Genomic DNA, 20,464 nt, shown 5'->3' on the forward strand with positions numbered 1-20,464 from the left:
AGCATGGGAATGCAAATTCAAAGTTATACAATGGGCAGGGTTCACAAAGACGTCTAATGGCTCTGTCCAAAATTAACACTCCTTGCAAAAGGATGGGATAACCAAACAGGGGGACCGAAGCCGTCATGCAATGCAACACTTAAAAGGCTAGACTTTCTTGTTACTATGGTTCAGAGGGAAATACTGTCAATATGACTACCAGTGATTTGACTTTAATTACTGATGGAGGAATGTTAACAAGGGTGTGGTGCACCTTTTACATAGCTTGGCCTGGTGCTGCGAACTACCCCTGCCCAATGAGTGAAGCTCCATCCAAACTTGACAAACAACAATTTCTTCTCAAGGTACAATAATGGAGTCCAGTGACCCATGATCTGTGTGATTGTAGAGGTCTACTGGAATCCAACTAGTCTAGTCACTACTGAGCTAGCATTAGGTTGTTCTAGCTAGTGTACGTGCTAGTCCTCCTAGAAACCCACTTAGATGGTTCAAATGGTTGCTGGCATGTATCTTAAACTATCCAGTAATCACTAGAATTTTAGTACCACCAAAAACTATACAAGCCCTGGTTTAGAGACGGGGGTGGGAGGCTTTAATAGGCATACAGCCAGATTCATCAAAGACCCGTTTTGCGAGTTTTTAATAGCGATTTATAAGGAATCGCTATTACAGAATCGCAAAACGGGATTCATATAGGAATCGCAAAATAAAATGCGATTCCTACACATTCCTTATTTGCGATTAGCAAATTGCTAATCGCAAATAAGGAATAACTCCCCATTCATTCCTATGGGCCAAAAGGCCATAGGAAATAGACCATGGCTGCATAAAATGCAGCCATTGTCAACTGGCTCAGCCCAGAGTTCTGCCTATTGAGACAGAGTCCTATGTCTGGACCATGGGTTCTTCTCAATAGGTCTTCAATGTTTGATAGAAAATCCTTGGAAAACTCTGCTATTCAAGGAACTAAATGGTTTGGCCAGACATGACCAATGGGATATTGTGCAACCTTTGAACCTTGGGGTACTACTCCAATCCTGAAGGGGCATAACCATTATGTGATCAGGGCATAGAGGTGTCATGTTGATGGTAGCATTTATTGAGCCAGGTAAACTGGGTCCAGTGAGAATGTATATCAACCTTAGATGAGGACTTAAACCAAAGGAATTCAGATGCCAGCAGGATTCGTGGAGTGGGTATATTACACTGGCCAGAGACATATTATGACTTCATAGGGGCTTCTGCATACCTCACACATCAACAGAGGTAAGTGTAATGAGTGCAGGAGGTAAAGGGAAGTAAAGCATACAGGCTCCCACGTTGTCTCTCACCAGACACTGGAGTCCAGTGGAAACAACCATTCACTCTGCCAAACATGCTTACAAACTCACTCTGGGCATGGAGCTTTGTCAAGCTCTGCACAGGGGAAGGCAGAAGGATTACCTGCAGTCACTGTCTTAAAAAGAGAGTGCTCCACCTCAAATTCTAGCTCTAGGGCCCCTGCCCTAATTAGCATTAGTCATTGAATACATTGCTTAAAATATACATTGTGGACCTACGCTTCTTCCCTACCTCTGAACAACAATCAGTCTCCCCACACCTCCATCCAAGAACTGACATGACGCAACAGTTCTGAAAATTCTTCTAGTTTTCAGAGGGACTCTATGTCTGTCTTCCAATCTCTCAGGTCCTCCACTATGTGAAGAACATCAATGTGACGCTTGATATTGGTGGTGACATGAATTTTGATGTGAACGGAGATCCTGTGAGCGCTTTTGACATCGCCAATATGCAGGTATTTGATGATGGCGTCATCCACCTGATAAATGTGGGCTCCTTCGACTCCCAACAAGGTGAAGAAGTGCATGTCAACACGAAGAACATACTATGGGGCAACAACAACCAGGTGAGGAGGGTTTATTTCACATATGTTCATTGGTATAGAAGACACCTTGCCTTGCCATGTACAATAATGACAATGTATATGAATTTTATTTTAAAGAACGATCACAAAGGTGTAACGTGTACATTGCCACTTGGTTTGTCTGCAGCATCTCAGTCCTCACATATATGAAAAGGCATGCTTTACATTAAGCACCTACAATCTCTCATTGTTGGGAAGAAAGGCTTATATTCTTCCTAGAAAAACTTATGTTCATCCTAAGAGTATCTTTCCTCCCTTTCTAACCTCCTTTCCAATAACCTAACTTAAAACCTTCAATATACACATGTATCTCTGTGTCCTCCGTAGACAACTGCCGTGTCCCTGCTGTGCAGGTGTGTTTAATGTTTGTATTGTCAATAAGGAATTATGAGGACTGTGTCTCCCAGCTTGTGTGCTGTATGTGGAGAGCTTAGCTAGTGCAATGTGTGGTGGTATGTTCTACAAAACACCTGTCCATGCTTCCATAATGGCGGAACAGGTGTTTGGGACTTAAAACCTTCCCCACCAAGAAGCTTTAGGCATGGAGGAGAAGATTAAGACAGTGTGCCCCTCTCATCTGAACATTGGCAAGAGATTAGAAACTTGGCATTTAGGGACTGTGAAGAAGCAGCATCATGCCTATATGTCCCTATCCCTCCTAAAGAGGAAGAAGTGGTCCTTCTACCTGATACAGAATTTCAGGAGATGATCTGTGACCTAGTGGTTGTAGTTGTTGCCATAGAGCCCACAGATGCTCATCTTTCCAAACAGCGGGTTTCCAAGCAAGACCCTGATAAGGTGGCCCTATCCTAATCAAATTGCAGGAGCTCATTTGTCACATGTGATGATCTCAGGCAGTAGTTTATGTGTAACGCTTGGCTTGGCATTCACTATGTTTTTAGCATGTTCATGAAATTGAAAAGTTCCAACTACTAGGCACAGTATGTAAAGTGAGCTTGGTTATAAAAAGCAAGATCAGATGAAGATGACCAGTAAGTAATGGGGGCATTACCTCTATGTCCCTCGTTCTCAATCCAGTCCTTAACCACGAGGTATGCCAAAGCATAATATAGGCCTTTTGATAATTAACACTCAAGAGATCCAGACATACTTCAACACCAAGTGATTTAATGTCAATAATCCCTTGAAGAATAACAACCAGCAAACATCACTCCACCCTCAAGTCAATATGGATTGTAATACACCAGAGCCAACATTCTGGCGTCCATGCAGCTGTTCATGTAACCTGTAATGCTTTACAAAAGTGTGCCCCTGAGCCCAAGTTCCAGCACTCTAATCTACCCCAAAGGGCCCCCTTGAAGTTCATCCCAAGAAGCCGCTATACTCCATGTGGAACAGCCCTGCAGACCAGCAGGTTTAGGCAGGTGAGTGCTGGTATGTGCCACGGCAACAGTCTCTTTGACCCAGTGACTCAATGTGATGTTTGATGCTTTCTTCCCCTTCCCCGCAACACCAAACATGATGAATATATAATTAGACTTCCTGTAGTCTTTAGCTCTGTCAAGGTAAACCAAGAGAGCATGTTTAACATCCAGCAAATGCAAACTACATTCCTTCATAGTAGAGGGGCTTATTTATTTTATTTAGTTATTTGAAATGGCACGTGAATCACTCCTGAAGGAGCATCTAGGTGCTGTGCTGCACGAGAGAAGGAGAAAATCTAAAGTAGCCAAGTCTTAAGCCCCTTCTTGAAGGGGCTTAAGGTTCGGTAGGAGCGAAGGCCAAAAGGGAGTTTGTTCCAATGGTAGGGCGCAGTGTAGGAAAATGATCTGCCCCATATCTTGAGGTACGGAAGCGAGGAATCACAAACAAACAACTTGCCTGACAATCGCAGATATCTAAAAGGAAGATAAGGATTTAGCCGAGATGACAGATAAGCTTGCTGCAATTTAAAGAGATCTTTGTGTGCCAATCAGCAACGTTTAACGATGGGTCGCTTCCTAATAAACAACGATTGAAGCTTTCAAATGATCGGAGAAGAAGATGAGAAAAAGGAAGGCTACAGATTAATTGGGCGGCGGTATTCTGGGTCACCTGCAGTTTTTACAGCAGGGTATCATTAACTGGGGTCAGAAAGGCGTTCCCATGGTCCAGGTGACTGGTAATAAGAGCCTGGATAAGAGTCTTCCTAGCGGTGTCTGGAAGCCAGGGTAGGGCTTTGTTTTAGAAGCCTCAAGGTAGCAAAACATTTGCCGCAGTTGAAGTCAACTTAATCTTTCATGGATTGTGATTGATCCAGCTTTGTGACAAGATATTTTTCTACCAGCATATGTGTAGGAGCCATACCAAGATGTGTGGGCCACCAATCGGCTGACTATATCTCCGGGGCCTTATCAAAAAGCATGATCTCCGTCTTGTTGCTGTTTATTTGGAGAAAGTTGTTACTCATCCAAACAGCAACTTTCATCATGTAGTTTGCTAATTTACTCTTTAGCTTGTCAGAATCAGGACCAAATAAAGACAGTAGTTAAGTGTCGTCTGCATATGACATGATCTCTACACGGCAGGCTCTAACAATACAAGCCAATGGTGCCATAAAAATGTTAACCATAAAAATGTTAAACAAAGTGGGGCTCAGGCACATTCTCTGGGGGACCCCCTTGTCTATATGCATTAGTCGTGACTGGGTTTGGAAAGAAAGTGGGAAGCGTCAGATCTTGAGAAACATGGAACTTCTACATCACCTCAGGAAGTATGGATGGATCAGGATGAAGAACCACAGCATCATTGAGAAAAGAAAGAAAAGGAGGATGACAGAGTAAGGCAGACTTCCCAACTAATGGGAAGAAGTGAATGCCACCAAGAATAAGACCTTAAAATAAAAGAATTTGAGGCCCACTGCATCGATAGGTTTGAAATTATGGTTTTGCAAAGTCTTCAAAACAAAGGGAAGATCATAAGAAGGAAAAGTAGCTTTCACTGAATGGCAAGAGATAGCAAAGCTCTTAAATACCCTAAAAAACAATTGAACTGGCCCAATGTCTTAATTGCATACCATTGTGACTTCAAAGTTGAGAGAGAAAAACTTTAATAAACTCATCCAATAGAAATTGTAGAATGAAAGAGACAGAACAGTCCAATGAAGAGAACCCTTGAGCAGAACATCAGGAATCAATGACTTTTGAGTGTTTGAAATACAAAGCAAGAGTAGATGATTGTCTAGAAATCTGAGCAACATCAATATTTTGAGGGGTAGACCTTGTTCCTACAGTCTTATATTATTAACCTTTACACCAAGATGTAAAGACGACAAAGTCGTAGAGAGAGGAAAGAACCATGGAGTGCCCCTGTCCTTGCGCTTCAGAAGAGGGAAGCAAATGCATCTGGGCCAGTAAGGAACCACAACAATTACTTGGGCCTCCTCCGGCTGAATCTTTCACAAAAGCCCCTGGGTCACCGAAATTGGAGGGAAAGTAGAGGGAAGCTTCTTGGGCCAAATCAAGGTTAGTGCATCCACACTCGAAGCTCCCTCCTCCAAAGACCTTGAGCAAAACCCACAGCACTCACATCTGTTGGCAATCACCATTCCCTTGCAAAGGTTTGTCCTTGAGCATCCACCACTTCTGAAAAAGTTTGACATCCAGGGGAATGGCAACCAGTAAGTTTATGCCCTTGATTGACAGAACCCCTGGAGAAATCAGATGATACAGCAGTGGCCTCATATAAAGCATCACCTATGGGACTGTAAAAATAGTTGCGACCATATTACCCTGAATCTTCAAACATTTAAACTGGGAGGCAGAATCGCTGTCCATGAGGGTCATTAACAACCCCTGGAGTCACATCATCCTGTCCAGTGGAAGAAACACCTCGCCCAGTAGGGTGTCAAATTGTGCCCCAATGTACTGAAGATCCTGGGAGGGGGAAGATGACATTTTGGCAGATTCAGTAGGAATCCATGATAATTTAGTATAGCAATGGTCAAAGACAAATTATGGTGGAGGATTGAAATGGATGAAGCGTTGACCAACCAAACTTCCAGATCAGGGAATATTGAAACCCCCTTGAGATGAAAATGTGCCACCTTGGGGGTCATCATCTTTGTGAAGACCCTTGGAGAGGATCTGAGGCCAAACAGGAACACCCTGAACAGCCAATGTCTGCCCTAGAAACAGTATTAAATCATCAGGGGTACAGGGGGAAAGGTATTAGGTAGGGCTGCCCCCCACTCAGACCAGGATTAAACAACAAGTGCCCCACCAAATCTAGGTCATCCGTATAACAGACCAGTCCAAAGGGTATAGTATCCTAATTTTAATACATATAACTAGGGTGTGTGAAATAGCACTACTCCAATGGTCAGGATGTATAAGTGACTTGACACAGCAAAAAACAACAACACAGGCCAACACATTCAAAGACTGATTGGTTCACCGTAAGGTAAAACCTTTGCGCTGCTGCGTGGGGTGTTTGGCACTATTGTGACTTTCTTCGAGCACTCTCTTCGGCTGAAGGGGTGCAGCAGAATCATTAAAATGCTCGTTTTTATGTTCACACAGGTCCTACTATACATTGTATATGTGAAGTTTGAGAATAGGAAAACCATCATATGCCCTGAAGAAATTGCTTAAAATAAGAGCAATGAAACATGTCGGCTTGAGGAAGAATCTGCATGGTATTTATATTAACCATTTTTAAACGGGAGGTTTTTGCAGCACCAGAATAAAGGATAAGTAGCCAGCAAAACTCTGCCCGGTTTTATATTTGTTTGTGTGGGGGTCTATGTTTACACGTTCGTGTTCAGTAGTGTTTATTTGTATACACTGGTTTGTCTCTGTCGCTATTCTCACGTGTGCACTCTGTATTGCGTTTATGTGCACTTCTGTTTTCTTTACATAGAGTGAGTGACCAATGAAGAGAAGTGGGTATACCGGTGATTGTTAGCCGGGAACCCCCTCAGGTGTTGCTACCGTGAGGCACTCACTCTATTCTTCACATATTTTTCACATTCTTCTCAGTCTTTGAATGTGTTGGCCTGTGTAGTTGTTTTTTGCTGTGTCAAGTCACTTATACATCCTGACCATTGGAGTAGTGCCCTAGACCCAGAACAGGAGGAATTTCTGGTGTCCGGTGCTTATCGGGTTATGTAGGTAAGCATGCATGATGTAAGCAAGCCTCAGCCAGGCCCGTTAGTGCTAGGGGTTCGCCCTTCTCTGCACAAAGTCCTCAGAACATAGGGAGAAGTTGACAATGAAACTGGAAAATACAAAAGCAAAGTTTATTAAACCTTTAAAGGTGGTACTACAGTCCACACAACACCCTTCAGTATTGTATAGAGTAGCACACCGAACTAAAGCACTTGGCCCCTTTTATACACAATGAAGGGGCTCAAAAGAAGGCGGTACAGAATACAAGAGCAGTTTTATGACCATACAAGGATATATTGGAAAGCACAATCGATAAGTGGGCGGAGTTAACAGTCTTCAGAAACTAGTAAACACATTCCTGTCTGGAACTAATTAGTAACGGTCGCAGACCCTATTGGGGATGTCTGGGCATGCTGGAAGTGTGGGATGCTAAATATAGCCTGTTGCCGGGCAGACTTCAGGCGCAGTTAACAAGGAGGTAGGGCAAAGCACATGATGAGCACATGGCAATGTATGGCATACAAAATGGCCGCTACGAATACAAAATGGAGTTGGTTCATTTGCTACGATAATGGTCAAATACAACATGTCTTCTGCTAATGCTTAACCTAATCGCCGTTGATTTACAACATGCATCTATTCCAAAGTGGCTAACTAGGCATTTGGTTCTATCAACGGACTGATCTTCTATAGGGTTTACATTTTGAAGGGAGTTTTTTTCACAGATGTGTTAAATTTTTTAAATATCACAATCCGAAACCCTCCGTTGGCTTTAGGGATCGGAAATAGAATTGAGGAGGGGCATTAGTCTATGCACTCACAGAATCTCTCTCTCCCTCATTCATTCTCTCCCTTCTCTTTCTCTTGTTCTCTCTCTCGCTCCATCAAAGAAGAAAAATGTGCACTTGTACAAACAGTCCAACTGTAATAGCTTAATCAATGCATCATTCAGTATTCCACCTACATCTAAAATATCAATTCCAATTTCTAAATACTAGATTGTGGATGGTTAATTACTAGCAAAAGAATATTTAATAATAAGCATTACACAAACTTACTTGTGATTTTTTTAAATAGACCTTTTGTGACATTATTGCTGAAAGTTCCAATCAACATTTCCTCCTTTTTTCTATGACTTTCTTTGTTCCTCATCCTGCAATGTACCCGTTGTGTGACATATTTCAGTAGCACTGGTGTCTTTGTCCTGCAGATCCCACACTCTGTCTGCAGTGAGGAGTGCCTTCCTGGGTACAGAAGAGCTGGCATTGAAGGACAACCTGTCTGCTGCTATGACTGTGTCCCCTGTGCTCAGGGGGAAATCTCTGTCCCTGGTGAGTTTTGGAGGATGTAATTCTTTCAATAAAGCCACTCAAACATGTATAAATTTCCTTGATGTATCTAATTTCTTGGGAAAATGAAAAAGGAACTTGGAAAATATACACTTCTGCAAGCATTTGTCCATGCTGCTTACATGTGTATGGTGTTGGTGCTTACAAAAGCAATCATGTGGTTGTAAAGGAGGGAAAAAGGCTTTTATTCATGCAAAGAAAGCTAATCTGGTAAGATACGTCTTCTGGTGATGCACTCACTACCAGAAAGGGTGTTGTTAAGCCAAGAAGGCTAACAACCTGCTTCATCACTTTAGAAATGCAGGGCTGCATCATATGTACTGAAATATGGTGCAGCCCTGTGTTTCCCCGCTGAGTTTGCGCTAACTTTAGCTGCCTTACGCCAAAATGGACCCTTGCACCTTAGTGCAATTAAAAGGTTTGACATGTACTTTTAAGTTTTACATGACAAGGTAGCGAAAAAAAACACAAATTTGTTTGTCTCTACTGTGAGGCCTACCTCTGCCGTAGGATAACATTTAGCTACATTATTACAGTTACAGAGTTGTATTGTTTGATTTGGAACGGGTAAGAAAGTCATATTTGGTGCCTGAAAAATTGTAATTTAAACTCTCTTTAATGGTAAAGTCATATTTTAAGTTACAATTTCCAAATTGGCACTTTTAGAAAGTTGGCATTTTCATTACCCTAACTATTTGGTCACTCTAACCTGTTCATGGGTCACATGATTGTATATAGCTGGCTGTTTGGCATGGGTGTTGGTGGCAGTTGGACTTTGTAAATTCTTTACAGAGAGGCACACACTAGAAGGATTAGGTGTGCCTGAATTGGCCATCACTTACAGGATACGGGCAGGGCTCAGCACATTCCCACTTGGAAAGCAATAGGTTGTGCCCTGCCTTCACACAATGAACATTACACTAGTCCTTTCTGCCTGCAGCCAGGCTGGAGCCAATTCAGGGAGGCAGGCTATTCTAAGCACTCCAAAGAAAGTATTCCTATCTCAAAGAAGGCATCAGGTATAAAAAATAGGACCAGGTAATCAACAAGAGAGAAAGGGTCATTAGGCCATTCTTATACCCCTTGAGATAAATATTACAAAACAACAGAAGAGTACCTCACAAAAAAGGAGCCAAAAGAAAAAAGAGAAAAAGAAAAAGGAGGGGTAAGAAGACTTAATTACCACCACCATGAGTTGATATACAAGGCTTGAATGAAACACACAGGAAAAAGTTGTTATGAAAGCAGTGAGGAAAAAGAACCCTCAGGCACCAACAAGAAGTTGGCTACCAATCGTCTTCATTGGGTCCTCATTGTCAGTACATGAAAGTAATACCAGAAAAGTGCATAATAAATGGAGTGTGGACTACTCCCCGAACTAGAATTTTTAATAAAGGGGTAGTTGTAACTCCATTAAAAACAAAGTTGAAAAGTCGGACATGCAAGGGGTTAAGTAATTTTGAACCAAATGTCCTAAGCAAAGGTCGACATGTTTCAGCTTTAATGAGCCAGAAATCAGCTCTGCATTCCTCAGGCCCATACATACCCTAGCCTCAAGGGAAGCGCACGCTATGGTGCCAAATCCATAATGGGTGGGGACAGAGAATATAAAAAAGGTAGATTACAAACTTGTAAATAGACCAAGCACGAGAACTTCCAAGTGCGACCCCTCCAATAGTGAGGGTTGTGAGATCTGAAAATAAATCCACAAACATGAACATAATTAAACATGTATGTCAATCCAAATACAATTGTGAATAAGACACACCTCGTGATCCGGTAATAGTACCGTCAACAGTGCATGTAAATAATTATCTCATGCAATGCTTGAGTAAAAATGGCCCGTCCTGAAACTATTCGGACATTCCATATCTTTTTTTAGTTAGGCACACAACCTGATGTCGAAGAGATCATGATGTGCCAGAGGGCATAATTTGCCTATATTTTTGTTATCAATGTTAGGATCAACACACAACCCTTAATGATATATGTGCCCCTAAGTATTTCCTTTAGAAGTGCCCGTGAGAAAATTAATTAATTCTTCAGATTACGCCTTCAGATAGAAAAAACACACACAGAAATAGTTTTAGGCAATGCACACACTTACTCGTTTCTAACGGGAAAAGAGCCTCCTAGGCTCGTGGCAGGGGAAAACCTTCATGCCCGGAACTACTGTCAAAATACAAACCGGAGTGAAGATTCATGTTATTTTTCACATTAAGATTTGGAGTAAGCTCAACTGTGCACATCAATTATTCCCAGCGACTTGTCATGTGGGAACTGCCAAATATCCCTTTACCACTTACTTGCAGCCCGGCGACTCCCCTCGTATAAACTTATTGCGGTCACATCCATGGCCGGAATATGCGGGACCCGTGGAATCGGCTGTTTTTACAATTCGCGCCACAACGTCGAAAAATGTGAAACGACGTCAGTAACAGTCACATGACCGCAAGTCCGTGGGTTGCCGTCACTCCCTTTAAAAGAAAAAGCCGCTGTTTTTGGCTTTTCACTGCATTACAACCCATTTGTCAATAAACTTTATTGGACATACAAAAAGTAGCAATGTGCTGTATAGACTCTAGAATAATTGATGTGCACTGTTGAGCTTACTTCAAATCTTAATGAGAAAAATAACATGAATCTTCACTTCGGTTTGTATTTTGACAGTAGTTCTGGGCGTGAAGGTTTTCCCATGCCACGAACCTAGGAGGCTCTTTTCCCGTTAGAAACGAGTAAGTGTGTGCATTGCCTAAAACGATTTCTGTGTGTGTTTTTTCTATCTGAAGGCGTAATCAGAAGAATTATTTAATTTTCTCACGGGCACTTCTAAAGGAAATACTTGGGGGCACATATATCATTAAGGGTTGTGTGTCGATCCTAACATTGATAACAAAAATATAGGCAAATTATGCCCTCTGGCACATCATGATCTCTTCGACATCAGGTTGTGTGCCTAAATAAAAAAAGATTTGGCATGTCCGAATAGTTTCAGGACGGGCCATTTTTACTCAAACATTGAGATAATTAATTACATGCACTGTTGACGGTACTATTACCAGATCATGAGGTGTGTCTTATTCACAATCGTATTGTATTTTGTAAGTAGCACTCCAGTGTGGATTGACATACATGTTTAATTATGTTCATGTTTGTGGATTTATTTTCAGACCTCACAACCCTCACTATTGGAGGGGTCGCACTTGGAAGTTCTCGTGCTTGGTCTACTTACAAGTTTGTAATCTACCATTTTTATATTCTCTGTCCCCGCCCATTATGGATTTGGCGCCTTAGCGTGCGCTTCCCTTGAGGCGAGGGTATGTATGGTCCTGAGGAATGCTGAGCTGATTTCTGGCTCATTAAAGCTGAAACATGTCGACCTTTGCTTAGGACATTTGGTTCAAAATTACTTAACCACTTGCATGTCCGACTTTTCACCTTTATTTTTAATGGAGTTAGAACTACCCCTTTATTAAAAATTCTAGTTCGGGGAGTAGACCAAACTCCTTTTAATATGCACTTTTCTGGTACTACTTTCATGTACTGACAATGAGGACCCAATGAAGACGGCTGGAAGCCAACTTCTTGTTGGTGCCTGAGGGTTCTTTTTCCTCACTGCTTTCGTAACAACTTTTTCCTGTGTGTTTAATTCATGCCTTGTATATCAACTCATGGTGGTGGTAATTAAGTCTTCTTACCCCTCCTTTTTCTTTTTCTCTTTTTTCGTTTGGCTCCTTTTTTGTGAGGTACTCTTCTGTTGATTTGTAATAAAAAATAGGACCCTCAGACTCACTCATCAGTACACCTCTGTGTAGCATGTTAGAATCCAAGAGTAATTTATCGATTCATGTCCCTTTATAGGTATAATTCACATTGCGCTTATATAGACATAGAAATCATACCCATATTTAGACATAACCCATCCAGTCCAAATCCAGGCAGGGCTACTTCCACTTGTTCCAAAAAGCAACAACGATTTCTTGAAAAACTCGGCTTCAGCAGTCAGGGACATACCCATGCTTGAATATTGATTTGCCCTAGAAATCATGGAGTTTTCAAAGAACTACCATTCCCTTGGGGTTCTTTGGTGACGGTATTATGTCACACTTTATGCCAAACTAGGCACCTTCAAGGTATAAATATACCTACACTTGCCCTAGCAAACACACAGTGGTTCGGCGCATCTCGACTATCTACTTGCCAGATGTGGCTAGCTACAGCAAGTGCTGAAGGAAGCCGACCCTCTAGCTGACTCACTGATCGTGAAGCTGTCCTTTCTCTCGCTGAGACTCCAGCTCCAGTGTTTCCAAGCTCCCCTCGAGGGATGTTGGGAAATTGAGTCTGAGACAGCGATACCAGACCTCCTTCATTCTAAAACCAAGGTATGGAGCTGATTAGACCCTAAGAGAAATCTTGGTTAGATTCTTGGCAAAGAAACTAAACCTATGTTACACCTCACTTACTTCTTCCCTCGTACTAGACTTAGGTTAGTTACATTGGCGTAGGCGTATTTTAGAAGCACCAGTTGAGAACTTTTTAGCATTTGTTACTTATGTATGTATTTATCTATGGTTTAGAAACCATACAATGCTTTTACAGTATTATTTTATAATACTCTTCTTACTGTACGCATTATACTTTGCAACCAGTATTACAATTGTAGCAGTTCACTTTACTTGCTTGAGAAAGAAGACTTTTCAATAAATCCTTTTATTGAGAATGCCTGTCTCTCTATTTCTCTGCACCTCTGATGAAACGAAGCATGCACGATTGACTGAGTAAAATATCTATCTATTGTTTCCACGAATCTGAAGATTAGTTTTATTTTTGAGGAAACAAAGTTGTCATGTTTATGCAGTTGTCAGAAACTAATCTCTTCTTGTTTATTCAAGAAAGTTTCTAGTGACCTCTGAGCTAGCTGGCACTCACAATTAAGTCTAATATATTCGATAGAGACCCAGTCGACCTAAGTCCTACGTCAAATCTATAGGATATTTTATTCCAATGCGCAGAGCCTATTGGGAATATAGGAACTACACTACAAACTACTCTGTTGCAAGTAGGACAGCCCAGCTGCCCTGCTACTCTGCTTCCCTGCTTATCTATTGTCTGAATGAGAAAGACTGGACCTTCATCTTGAACCCATGGCCACCAGAGTGACTAGACGGGCTAGTTGGCTGGCCTTCGGATGAGAGCACCAACAATCTTGACTGTAACTGGACTCGGCATGCTGTGAGTACTACCCCCCCAAGTGGTGCCCTTCAAGCCATTGACCTTTGAAAGAGGGGATAGAGGTACCTTGCCAGCCCAGCTACAGTCCCCCAAATCTGGTGAGAAGCAACACAAAGCATCACTAAGCTTTACAGCTGCTCAGCAGAACCGACGTAGCCTGACACAGTTGAATGCAAGACCTCACTTCGCAGCCCTCGCAGCTCCTCATCAGAAGTTACACAAACAAATGTCAGACCTTGCATCACAGCTGCGAGGCAAAGACATAAGGTAACATACTCAATAGACTTAACTTGATCCTTATACCCGGCCTGCACTCCATTGCGGTCAGCCTCAACTTGTGACTTTGTCCTTATCTGACTTCACCAGAACCCCATTTGGGGTGTCATGCTTTTCAGCACTATTATACCTAAATCTCTTTAATTGCATACATCCGGTTCTACTGATTAGATTTTTGCTATTTTGGTCTTGAAAAATGCATTTGAATGTATGCTATTAATATAAAATGGTTTGAGATTTTTCTTGAGTTGTGTTTTCACTTCATTGCAGTTTGTATGCTGCATAAATCATTTACACATTGCCTCTAAGTGAAGCCTGACTGCTTTTTTGGGAAGCTACCGCAGGTTAATTTAGTGACTTTAGTGGTTAAGCGTGAAGGGCATTGCGACTGATGCTTGAACTGGCTTTACCCACATCAACTAACAACAACATTTCTCACTGGAAGACTGCAGGTGGAAGCACCAGTATGCTATTGACAGTACTGCACATGGCATCAGAAGGGACAACAACACATGATACAAGTGCAAGCAAAAGATAATACAGGAACTTCTGATTAACTAAGTAGGACCATCACAAAGAAGTTTAATCAGGAGTCCTTTCTCTGGGTCCCATGAATTTTTACACCCACTCTTCATTTAAATACATTTTTAAAGAATAAACAGCAGGATGTGTCCTCTGCTTTTGTATGCTTCTCGATAGGATGTCTTCTTAATTCTGATGTTTTTAAGTTAGAAACAATGAAACACCCTGCAGACCTTTTGGCCCCAGGACCCATCAAAGATGTTCATGGCTTCAGGAAACAAATATGATGTGCAAAACCAAAAATATGAAGACTTTCTTCCGAATTTTTCACAAGAATCAGAAATTCAAAGCTAAAGCAGAAGAAAAAGAAAGAAAATTAAATGTTGCCTTACCTATAGGCTGTCATTCAATATTGCCAATTAAGCAGTACATATATATTCATTACTGACCATTTTAATCAACTGCGTGGTCAACTCACACTCAAGGGTGAAAACAGACACCTATATTTCACAGTCAAAAGTAAATACTTTCCCCCAAAGTTCCTGACACCCTAAACAACAAATGGCTCTCCTTAGGACTCACCAAAACATGAATGGCACAGCCATCAAGAAGATAAACAAAGCAGCTGACCAATTGCTGCATTGTCAGAATGGTTAGATAATGCAAAACTCAGTCAAACTCCTGCTTACCCTAGGATCAAACGAGGTTTGTACAGAGTTTACCACACCCCGTAATTACTAAGTTCCATAACATCCATTAACCCCACAATCTTCCCCAGGTACACATTATTAGCTCAAACCTGTTCCTATATGAGTGGACATGCAAGATCTGGTGCCAAAAACAGTGAAATCAGCATTTATGCCCATTCCGAGAGGCTAAGCTTGTTATGTTATGTTATGTTATGTTATGTTATATTATGTTATGTTATGTTATGTTATGTTATGTTATGTTATGTTATGTTAAGACTGAATTTGTAGAGTGAAAAGCTACTCAGAAGAGTATCCCGGCGCTTAGACAGAAAGATGCAGAGGCCAAAGAAGGAGCATCAGTCTCAGGGCGGACGGACATTATACTGCTTGTTGGAATAGCCATGTTTGCAATTGTTTCCATTGTGCTCATGGCCTACCTCAGCGAAAGAGGCAGCTTGTTCCAGAATCTTGCCACTAGCACTTGAAAAGAACATCTGCTGCGGCGGGCTACAAGACCCTTAGGGATAACAATTAAGTGTTGGTGTGCTGATCTAAGGGATCTGCCAGGCACGTAGTAAGAAACTCTTCTACGGCTGTAATGTGCCCCTATGCCATGTAGAGCTTTAAAGGCAAGGACAAGTGCTTTGAAAAGTATTCTGCATCGGACAGGCAGCCAATGCAGATTCTTCAGGTGATGGGAGATCCGGTCTCTGGGTGCGAGTCCCAGGACTGCCCTAGCTGCAGCATTCTGCACAACCTGCAGTCTATTAAGCATAGGCTCCGGGAGGCCCAGAAAGAGGACTTTGGCAGAGTCCAATAAAGGCCTGAACGACCATTTGTCTTTGCGAGGTCGGTAATAGGAAGAGAAACCTATGTAGCATTTTCAAGAAGCCGAAGCATGTGCCCACCACTGACTGTAGAAGGCCACAGCTATTGCACCCAATGTATTATGATCTCTCAGCTATCGGATTTTATCTGGTGTGTTAATTATCCCCAGAGCAGTCCTAATCAGGAACTATGTATGCTGTTACTTTTGCATCTGGTAGCACTATAGAGGGGGGCAAATAGTTGGGTGACAGTTATTAAAGAAAATAAATAAAAAGGCCATTATCTGCATGAAGGTTCTCATCACTCCAGTTCGGTTTTCTTCTGCTTGGCACTGCCTCCAGTGCACGACCCTTAACAACTCCCCTAACCAATCCTGATGCTGCTCTCATCAGCATGAAAGAAGAGCCATGATTGAGAGTGGGGTCTCTCTCTGCACTCCTGTGGGCAGTGGAGGTCTGTGCTTGGTTTAACCCTGTTGTCTTAAGACAGCTGGGTTAGAGGCTTCAAAGTGTGCATGTCTGGCTAGCCATCGCAAGGTGGCTGGTCAAAGGAACATGCATACTTTGAACTGCCCATGCAGCCCACCATTCTCCCTGCTATTGTCGAGTAGCAGGTCCGCCCCCTCCTGACACTCAGACCAGGATAGGTGGATGAAGAAATAAAATGATGATGAATTCCGTCTATTAGCATTTCATTTTTCATCTCTGGGGCTTTTCTTAGGCATTTTGGTTGGTGGGATGACGCTCATTCGCTAAAACAGAGGAGCCGCCCCAGTGTTGTTTTCAGACCCAGAACTGCCACTGAAAACACCAGTCATAGGTATCATGAAAGCAGAAACAAGAACAGAGATTCCTTTTTAGGTCTTCGCTACAGACAGCTTTACCTTTTGTAAGAAGACACATTGGGACCGATTCACAAGGGAGAAACTCAGAGCAAAAGTCTAAAGTTAAAGGTAAGTTACGAGAAGTGGACCCGATTCACAAAAATAAACTTAGCCGAAAGTCTAACTTTACGACTTTTGGTATTTACAAAGGGCATTAATGAGTAGTAAAGTTACACTTTGTCCAAGTTTGGGATCGGTTAAACTTAAGACCAAAACTTACGTTTAACTGAGACAAAAGTCTAACGTTACTACTTATAAATGACCTTTGTGAATACCGAAAGTTGGAAAGTTAGATTTTTGTCTCAGTTTACCTTTATGACTCGAGACCAGTATCTTTTTTACCGCAATTGTGGCAGAATCTCCACCCCAAGGGCCCCATTAGGATGGTGGGTGGATTGCCCCCGCCAGGCCGGCGCCGGCCCGGCGGGGGCGATCCACCCGGCATCCTTGCAGCAAAGACCCCCCGGCATATTACAATGGCTGGGGGGTCCGCGGCGGATGGAAAGACTGTCTGCGGCTTTTCCACCCAATCGAAGAGTCGACTGGGCAGAAAAGGGTTCAAAATGGTGGCAATGTCTGAAAGACACCGCCAGCCATATTACAATGTGGCCATGAACATGCCTTTCCGTGGCAGAATTGCCGCCACAGAAAGGCATGCAGAGTCTGCTTGCGGGGGCCCGCTGCGGGCCCCCAGGGACTACGGAGGGGTTGGGGGTACACATGGGTGGTACCTAAGGTACCCCCCTGCCTTTCAATGAGCAACGTGGCAGGCACCGCGCGGTGCCGGTCAAGTTGTGAATTGAAACGCACAACCTGCCTTTGTGGCATTGAGGCGAGAGGTGCAGAAAGCACCGCCCGCCGCAATGTTGCAGATGCACCATGCACTCACCAGTGTGGCAGGCACATCCTAATCGGGAGTGGGGGACCGCCACACCCTAAGCGGGCAGTCCCATTTCCCGAGGGTATGGTGGGCAGACAAAGTCTGCCTGCCATACTAATGGGGCCCCAAGTGTGGTGATCCCACTATGCACCTGATCGTTCTCTCCAAGTGATCATTTCTTTTTCTAATCGGTTTTATACAATAGGAGAGGTCAAATATATGTTTAATGTCCTGGTGATGGCTCTTTACATTTTAAAATAAGGAACCAAAACCTCAATGAAGCAGGCTGAAATTGTCCTTCTAAATTACACAATTGCTCTGTAATCATTATCATTCACAAAAGTGTGTATCATGTTAAAAGGATCAGTGTTTTAATGACATTTTTACCAGCAAAAAGCAGAGACCTATTTTGTTCCTGTTGTCTGTGTGCCTCTTAATTTATCACTGCACAAGCATTCATTTTACAGAATACAATTTTTTTATAAAATATCTTTGATTCGATAAAATGAATATTCCCTAGGCTTATTGTTCTTGTTTTCGCTAAGCATATTGTAATGATATTCATGATATACTTCAACTTCATCAAACTGATTAATTTTGTTCAGAGATCTGTGTGGACTCTGGTATATTGATTATTGTGCGGTAAATAATATATACCACATTTTGCAATATTCTCCCTTAGGGTCTCTTTGTTAGACAGTATCTAAGGGAACACTCTTCTTAAAGACTGCTTTCTGAAATGCACACCAGTATACATAGCTGATGAGGGTAGGAAGTGCTAGTTTAGCAGGCTTTCTTACTTTGCCCATTTGGGTGTTAATGAATAGCTGAGGATCATGTACACATCAGATCAGCTGCATGGAGGAAGTGCTGGGATGTGTATCACTTGCACTGACTGTGTATTCACACCCACAACATGTTACTATTCTCTTTAAACAAAGGACCTGCATGTTGCGTGAGGAAACAGGTACATATCTGTGAACTGTACACTGCATGTCACAAACCTCTGACTAACCGTTGCAAATTAATCTTTAAATAAAGGGTACTTTACATACAGGAAAGTTAAATACTTACCATATTATCATAACAGCAATTTAAGATACATTTACATATTCATATTCTCAAAACAATCTGGCATCGAGCCATCCCTCCAGGAGCCATTCTTGCCTTTAATGAATTACACATTGATTGCCACTATTTCAATGTCCTAGGTTCCTATGTTAGTAATTATGTACTGCTTTGATGTATTTTTGACTGTTCCCCTGCGATTACATTTTGGTCTACTCAATAGACAGAGACTGTCTCCAAACATAACATCATTTCATTATTTCTTCAGGTAGAGATGAATGTATAAAATGTCCTGATGACAAATGGTCCAATGAAAAACATGATCATTGTATCCTAAAAGTGACTGAATTTCTATCATTTGAAGATCCCCTGGGACTCACACTCACCATAGTTGCTGCCTTCTTGACTTTCATGACTTCTTTAGTCCTTGTAGTCTTCATTAAATACAGAGACACTCCCATCGTCAAAGCCAACAATCGTGGTCTCAGTTACCTTCTTCTCGCCTCCCTCATGCTCTGCTTCCTCTGCTCGATTATATTTGTCAGTCGTCCTCACAAGCTCACCTGCATGCTCCGACAGACAGTCTTTGGAGTGATATTTTCTGTCAGTGTCGGCTCTGTTTTGGCTAAAACCATTGTAGTTGTCATTGTCTTCAAAGCAACAAATCCCAACAGCTCTGCGAGGAAGTGGCTGGGATCAAAGACACCAACGTGCATAGTCTCCATCTCTTCTTTGATGCAACTTGTTATTTGTTTTGTTTGGCTGGTGAAATCACCTCCTTTTGCAGAGCTAAACATTGTGTCCTATAAAGAAAGAATGATTGTTGAGTGTAATGAAGGAGACACCATCTTCTTCTACTGCATGCTGGGATACATGGGCCTCCTGGCCACAGTCAGCTTTATAGTGGCCTTTCTCTCAAGGAATCTGCCTGGAAGCTTCAACGAGGCCAAGCTGATCACCTTCAGTATGCTGGTGTTTGTCAGTGTGTGGATCTCTTTCATCCCAGCATACCTGAGCACACGGGGGAAGTACATGGTGGCCGTAGAGGTGTTTGCCATCCTGTGCTCCAGTGCTGGACTGCTCGGATGTATATTCTTTCCAAAGTGCTATATTATATTGATGAGGCCAGAAACAAACACTAGACGCAATCTCATTGTTAAAAAAATGTTTTCTTCTGTTAAAAGTGAATAGAACCACACATACCCTGAAATAATATAATGGAATAAACAGGGCGATAAACACAGGCGCATTTGTCCACACAGAGTTATTTTGTTGATTCTAAATACAAAAGATGGGAAATAACGAATTCCAAAAGCATAATAGTATATCCTGGACCATGACAGGGGGAAATGTCCAAAGTATTTAGATTAATACTGTTAAAAGTCCACTTAACTAACAAACACATTGAGACAGGCAATATAGGTGAAACATTATTACACCAATAGCAGGTGAGCCTCCACTGACCCTGTCTGCCAAGAACCTGTAGCGTGCCTATATCCATCCTTCTACATCACAGAACCTGTAGGATGCCATATCCATCCTCCTCATCCACAGAACTTGTAGGGTGACTAAATCCATCCTCCTCAGCCACAGAATATGTAGGAGGCTTATATCCATCCTCCTCAGCTACTGAACCTGATGGATGCCTATATCAATCATCCTTAGCCACATAAACTGTAGGATATTTATATTTATGCTCCTCAGC

The 20,464-nt window shown here is 42.2% G+C and overlaps 1 protein-coding gene across 1 annotated transcript in view; it reads left to right on the top strand.

The window, feature by feature from the left end:
• Window positions 1–19,950, top strand: part of LOC147693304 (extracellular calcium-sensing receptor-like) — a 75,098-nt gene extending 55,148 nt beyond the window's left edge. The window contains exons 4-8 of the mRNA XM_086935915.1: window positions 1,688–1,906; window positions 8,243–8,356; window positions 15,060–15,063; window positions 17,897–17,912; window positions 19,032–19,950. Of these exons, the coding sequence (XP_086792041.1) occupies window positions 1,688–1,906; window positions 8,243–8,356; window positions 15,060–15,063; window positions 17,897–17,912; window positions 19,032–19,950 (1,272 nt within the window). The remainder of the gene's footprint in view (window positions 1–1,687; window positions 1,907–8,242; window positions 8,357–15,059; window positions 15,064–17,896; window positions 17,913–19,031) is intronic.
• Window positions 19,951–20,464: the final 514 nt, after the last annotated feature.

This window comes from Lissotriton vulgaris, chromosome 8 (genome assembly GCF_964263255.1).
Source record: "Lissotriton vulgaris chromosome 8, aLisVul1.2, whole genome shotgun sequence".
Lineage (NCBI taxonomy): Eukaryota > Metazoa > Chordata > Amphibia > Caudata > Salamandridae > Lissotriton > Lissotriton vulgaris.